At 48.6% G+C, this 6,538-nt stretch overlaps 1 protein-coding gene across 2 annotated transcripts in view; it reads left to right on the forward strand.

Moving 5' to 3' along the window:
• Positions 1-2,341, forward strand: part of LOC135400237 (sine oculis-binding protein homolog) — a 162,536-nt gene extending 160,195 nt beyond the window's left edge. For both annotated transcript variants that reach the window (XM_064632011.1, XM_064632012.1), the window contains one exon: positions 345-2,341. In XM_064632011.1, coding sequence (XP_064488081.1) covers positions 345-1,912 — 1,568 coding nt within the window. In that variant the 3' untranslated portion in view covers positions 1,913-2,341. The remainder of the gene's footprint in view (positions 1-344) is intronic.
• Positions 2,342-6,538: the final 4,197 nt, after the last annotated feature.

Raw genomic sequence — 6,538 nt, forward strand, 5'->3', positions numbered from 1 at the left:
GTACTGATGACGTCATCTCTGACGTCATTTATTTACAGTCGTAGTACTCCGCGCAACGGATGGATGGCGCTGACGGTCTCTATCATGGCGTCATTCTGAAGACGCAGGGGCCTATGGGGGTTACGCTACCTGTTTAGATATACCTTGAATAGTATACACTACTGTGTCAGTAATCTTCTTTTCAGCGATTTTAAAATCTCATTTCAGTTCTGATGACCTGCATATTGAGGAATATTTGAGAGAACCAGTGCAGCTAACGATCATGATATCGTTCATGGATAGAAGGGGAAGGTGGACGTCCATATGGTAACATACTCTTAAGTCGTGCTCTTTTTCTGTTTCAGATACGTCTAACCTGCCTCCGAACTGCATCTTGTGCGCATGGTGCCAAAAGGTTGGAATGAAGCTGTTCACACTTAGGACTGCCACTGGAAGTAAAGCTTTTTGTTCTGAACTGTGTTTCACGCAATGTCGAAGAGCATCCTTCAAGAAGAACAAGGTGTGTGACTGGTGCAAGCACGTCCGCCATACTGTCAACTACGTCGACTTTCAGGATGGCGAACAACAACTTCAGTTCTGCAGCGACAAGTGCCTCAACCAGTACAAGATGAACATCTTCTGTCGAGAAACTCAAGCTCATCTTCAGATGCACCCCCATCTACAAGAAGCCAAAGCGTCTGGAATTAACCTGATCACTCCAGAGCTGTGGCTTCGAGACTGCAAGGCGGCCACATCTCCTATCGAAGCCAACGGCAACGCGACTCCCGAGAGAGAAGATACGGATGATGAAATGCCGCTTCAGAAAAAATCTCCTTCTCCGGTTCCTGTGGAGCCAGTGCATGCGGACCCCGTCAACCTCACGAAGCGCTCAAAACCACCTCGACAACGCACAGAGAGAAGACGGTTCTCTCGATCACTGCGCAGCTCTAAAGCAGACGTCACTCCAGCACAACAAGAAAACAGCCACACGCTGGGCTCTGGGTCGCTCTCAGTGCCCCAGCACCAAACCAGCCTGCTCCGCTCACCAACGAGTACGAGCAGTACGCCGTTAAGCAGCAGTTCGGGTTCGACGGGATCACATAGTCAAGCGATACTGAACGGACATAGGGGTAGCCCCCCTGCCCAGCAGCCACCGATGCCTCCCCTGACACGGGTCATGCCGAGCTCGGTTCCCCCGCACAGTGGTCCGCTTGGTGGACCGGACAGTAACTTACGGCCACCTTTCCTACCTCCTCACCCTATGCTGCAAGTTCCAACTCCTCAGCACCTGGAATCCCTTCTGCGGATGCAGCACCAGAACGCTGTTCGTTCGGGCGTCCCTCCGCCGCCATTTCCCTACCCGCCCCCGTGCATTCCACATCCCCCATTCCCACCGCAGAGACCACACCTTCCGTTACCACCTCACAACTCTCTCCTGCCTCCAGCTACGGTTATGGTACCTTACCCAATATTCCTCCCTATACCCGTTCCGATCCCAATACCGATTCCTATACCAGTTCGGAAGGAAAGCTCGCTGTCACCGCAGTCGTCCGCCGCGCATGGACGGTCTACGTCCTGTCCAGCCGAAACGGGCGATAATGCTTCGAAGGCGGAAGCGGACGCCACCGAGGGGAAAGGGATCGAAGTCTACAGGCGCCGTCGTCGAAGAGCACTCGTGGAGGACGACGACATGCGCGATTCTGTGGACACCGAGGATGAAGACTGCGCGACCGAACGCTCTCTCGTTGGCATCAAAGCTAGTCGAAGCGTCACCAGTTTGGGCTCTCTGCAAGTCAGGATCAGCAAGACTGTTCGAATTCCTGGTCATCTGGGTCAAGACTCGTGCTCTGCGGAGTCCAGGGAAAAAAAGCGGACGGACGTTACTGCTTCGGACATCAGACGTGACGCAAAACGGAAGTGCTCGCGCCATTAACAATCGTGCTCAGTATAGATATATATATATATATATATAATAGATGTTATCAGTAAACGATACGTTGTTAGGGTGTAGTATGTGAATACGTTTGTAAGAAAAGCGTCAACAGCAGTGGAATGATTGCGATAGAATTCGGGCCCATGCAAGAAGGCATGCTTGAGCGTTTTTTTGAGCAGTTATTGCCTCCAGCTCGGACTGTTGATAACTGATAGATATACTCAGGCGCGGTTTGCGCTGTGCAGCTCATAGATGCTGGTGTATTATAAGATCTCACATTGTCCTATGTGTGTATTAGTACTGTACAGAAAAGTGACATTACATTGAAACGAGGAAGGTACGTTCATGTGAGAGACACAAACAACGTTTAAATACCCCGTCGTCGAAGCAACGACGAAACAATAAAGGTAGTTGACGAAAAAAAAAAAACGCAGTCATTGTATTGAATTCGTTGACATGTTAAGAGGTCCCCTCTAGAACTGTGTGAATATTCCGATTTCCGACTGCCGAAGTGAATAATTGTGTATTCCACTCGAATGCTCAGGCATTCTGAAGTACCGTATTCGAATTTGGAATCAAAGCAATGTCTTGTTCAAGTCAGATATTTCGAAGGGATCTGAAGCTGCACGCGTAATCCCGAAGGCGCCACAAAAGCAGGTATAAGGAAATGTGTGCGCTGTTTCATATGAATACCTGTTGTGCGTATCACGCGTGCATGGCTGTATGCGATTCGGTTATATCTAACCATTCGCTTCGGGTTTGACTATTCGCACAGCTGTATAGTCCCCTCCTTGCCTTTTGGAGTGATCGGATTCCCGGATTACGGAGGGTTATTTGCAGAGGGGCGCTGGTGCGCACTCACTTTTTTCGTCAACTTCCTGTCTTTTTTACCGAAAGTAAACAACAGACGTGCATTATCTGCTTCAAAATGCCGCTGGCTCGAAATATGTGCTCTTTTTTTGTGTTGAATCTAGATAGAGGTGTTACCGAAAGACAGTATACAGGAGTTAACAGTGGCGTAGCTAAGAAGGAGTTTCGGGTATTCAGACCCTCCGAAATCATACATTCGTTACAGTGCATTTGGATGAGGGAAAACGATGGTGAAATAAAGTTCACGTAGGTGCCCTCCCGAAATATTTTTCTGGCTACGTTACTGGGCGTTAATGACGTCATTCGTTTCTGAGATCGATTGAGCCCAAGTTCCCCAAACTTGGGCTCAACGGGTGCCACAACCTATGATTTGGATTGCTATGGAATGCGGAATAAAACGAGACGTTTCATGCTGACCCGAGTTATTGTTCTGTTGGAATATGTCAGTCGTCGAAACGGCACCAGGCACCTTGAGGCTTATGTTTGCCCCTTTGTATGTTCCAGCCTCAGAACAATTACTTTCCATTATGTATTGTTCTGCACAGATAATTTTACGTTTTGGGTTCCTTGCCGATGAATTCTCAGCCAGTTCAAATTTGCTGTCGGACCGACCTGAAGTGCATTCCTGGCGAGACAGCATCAGAGTAGAAAATAAAGAGTTCCCAGAATAAGGGGTGCAGTAGTTGGCCCATGGTGTTGCCCGCAATGCGGTGGACGAAGCAAAGGAGAATATTCACAAGATAATTGAACAAAATCTGCACGTCACCATAGTAGGCATCACAACGCTGTGCAGCCGGTACTAAAAGCGGCACGAACCCAAGCAGCACGCCAATATTGGAACATATAGGGGCTGCCAGGATTATCAATATTGGTCCAATATGGGATGTCAATATGTGACCAATATGGGGCGTGCAACCAGGCTCCATATTGGACCAGATAATTTTACTGATCCACGTTGCGTATCGTTACAAAAACAACACTGCATCGCCTTAAAAAGGAAGAACAGGTGCTACGCCCGTATTGCTGAAGGACCCACGGAACTGCCAATGCCAAACATCTGTATTGGCATCAGAGCGGAAGACCAGCTACACAGACTGGCTCCCTCTAACGTTTCACACTGACTAGACTAGGACTACGTAGATGCCAAATCTAGAGCAATATGATCTCTCTAGAAGCCTCCCTCAGAAGCCTTCATCGGGATCGCAATAGTATATGAACCGAAATTTCCAACCCGCTGCTTGAGTACAAAGGAGCGAAACACTTTCGTGACGGTGACGGACATACGCCCCAGCAACTTACACTGCCTGCAGTAACTTGAAAGCACCTATCCTATCAAACTTTTTTTTTCTACTTGACCTGCCGCAATTCTGTTGTCAATAGAGGAACCAGAGACATTTTAGCCCGAATGAAACGTCCGATCCGAATGTCGCGCATGCGCATTAGTTGTAAGACGCGTGATTTCGCTCAAACGACCACGCTCTCAGTCGGTTTTACCGATTGGCATTGGCATCGCGAAGCAAGATGGTGGCTCTTTGCAGCAAGTGGAAAGTTGAGTTGCTGAGTTGCAGTATATGTTACAGCGGGAATGCCACGTATGTTGACTGTTTGGAACAATGTGTGTCATCTGCGGGAAGTTGTTGGATGTAACGACGTATTGAATTGGGCATTTCTCACGCCGTCCAATCGTCCAACGTCCAATCATGCAGTGCTGCTTGGACACTTGGTACAACACAGGTACGTACCATTTTCTGCATTTTCAGTCAATATGTGGTGTACAGAACCAATATTGGGGAAATCCTGACAAAACGGGTCCCATATTAGACGCGGACAAAGAAGGAAGACAGGACGACTGCTAACTCTCAACTGGCAGTTTTTACTAAACAAAACATGTTTATATACACAAAAGAAAGGGGGGAGCCTGCACCTAGTCACATGACACCACCGGGTTACACTGCAACGTGTTCCCGAGATAACTTATCTCCGCGGGGGAGAGGCTCAGTGACGGAGCGCTTACGCATTGATCATCGTCGTGTTTTGTAATGAAAAATGCCTCTACTATTTCCCTCGTTAGCTGCTCATTGTGTACTGATAGTACATCTGCTCGCGCGAGGTCTTGTTTGCACCCACAGTCACGACAGTGCAAAGCGAGGTGCCGGGATGGTGTTTTCTTAATGGATGCCCCATGTTCCCTTTCTTTTGTGTATATAAACATGTTTTGTTTAGTAAAAACTGCCAGTTGAGAGTTAGCAGTCGTCCTGTCTTCCTTCTTTGTCCGCGTCTTTGTGCTGCTTAATCACGATGAATGTACACCAACTACCCCGCGTCCACACACTCCTTCCCATATTAGACCCGTATCGCCAATGACCAGCCAATATGAGTCCAATATTGTGTGCTGCTTGGGAACGGTTGCCTTTTATGTTTGCTGAGACATCGCCCATGACCTCTGCAGAGTAGAAAAGTGCGAAATCGAGCTATCGGATGGCGACCAGCTTTGCGTAGCGTAGTGGTAAGGGTGATCGCAATCCGCGCCGACTATAGGAGATGACACGCGTTCGAATCCCGGAACCGGCTGTGCTGCGGCAGTCTTTCCAGAGGAATGTTGGCACACTTCAACCTGATGTCGACCTAGAATGCACACTCACCCCGGGTGATTACCTTTACCCGGGCCGGAGGATTACCTTTATGTGCCCCACGCTTCTTTAAATACAATGGCAAAGATGAGGACGGTGCCTAATACCCTAGTTAGACGGCATTTCAAATGTCAATTGCGAGAAATGGCCTTCGGCCTCTCAAATGACCTTTGTTCGGAGGCGCCTGCCCGACAGGCAGAAAAGGAGTGCTCCTCAACTGACTGCCCTCACCGGCTCCCTTTTTCGGTTTCGTTTTCCCTGTCTGCTGTGGAAATTTGAAGTTGGTCTGTGCGCCACAAGTCAAGATGCAGAAGCCATATGCACTTCTCTAAATAGGATCTAAATACGTTTACACAGTTTCACTCCATTATCCGCATTTTATAGGTTTTCCTACATTCAGCTGCGAAGGTAGCGAGGGTACAATGGCATAACACTGTTGTCGAGATTGCTCCTTTCTGCTCCTCAAATGTCGTTGGGGGCCTCCTTTCGTGTTGATGGTCATTTCTTAGAAAGGTCATTTGAGCTGCCGTCTGACACGGCTGTCAGAGGTCATTTTTTGCAAATGAAAATTCCCTGAAGTCCTTCGAGCATGCCGTCTGACAGGGGTATAACAGTGTCTCCGCGAAATGAGGCCGGTGCCCAGTGGAACAGTACCTCTGCGAAATTTACGGCAGTTACACCAACCAGAGGCTTCAATTTCTGTGGCGTAGGTTACTTCAGTGCTTCCTCAGAAATGAAAGTGAACATATTCGACACAAGTGTGTCTGGTTGGGTGAGAACTATGATAGTAACGAAAATCTCCAGCCAAGGTACAGGACGGGGATACCCGACGTTTCGGAGTCAGTTCGGCTCCTTCCTCGGGGGTGACTGTAGTGGCCGTTGGCAGCAGCGTTCTTGCCGTGGTTCGAATTTCGTGATTCGTCGGATTGTTTTTCAGTCACGTGACGGAGGCCGCTGACGTATACGCTGGGTAACGGTCCAACAGATCGGTTAAGGTTTTCAGGTGTGGATTGTATATGCCAGGACTCTACAAACATTCTTTTGGTCTGACTACCCTCAAGGTCGATGATGCAGGCGTTTTGAAAGTCGATAGGATGGTCTCGAACTTGACAGTGTTCAGCGAGAG

Source organism: Ornithodoros turicata, chromosome 7, assembly GCF_037126465.1.
Source record: "Ornithodoros turicata isolate Travis chromosome 7, ASM3712646v1, whole genome shotgun sequence".
Taxonomy (NCBI): Eukaryota; Metazoa; Arthropoda; class Arachnida; order Ixodida; family Argasidae; genus Ornithodoros; species Ornithodoros turicata.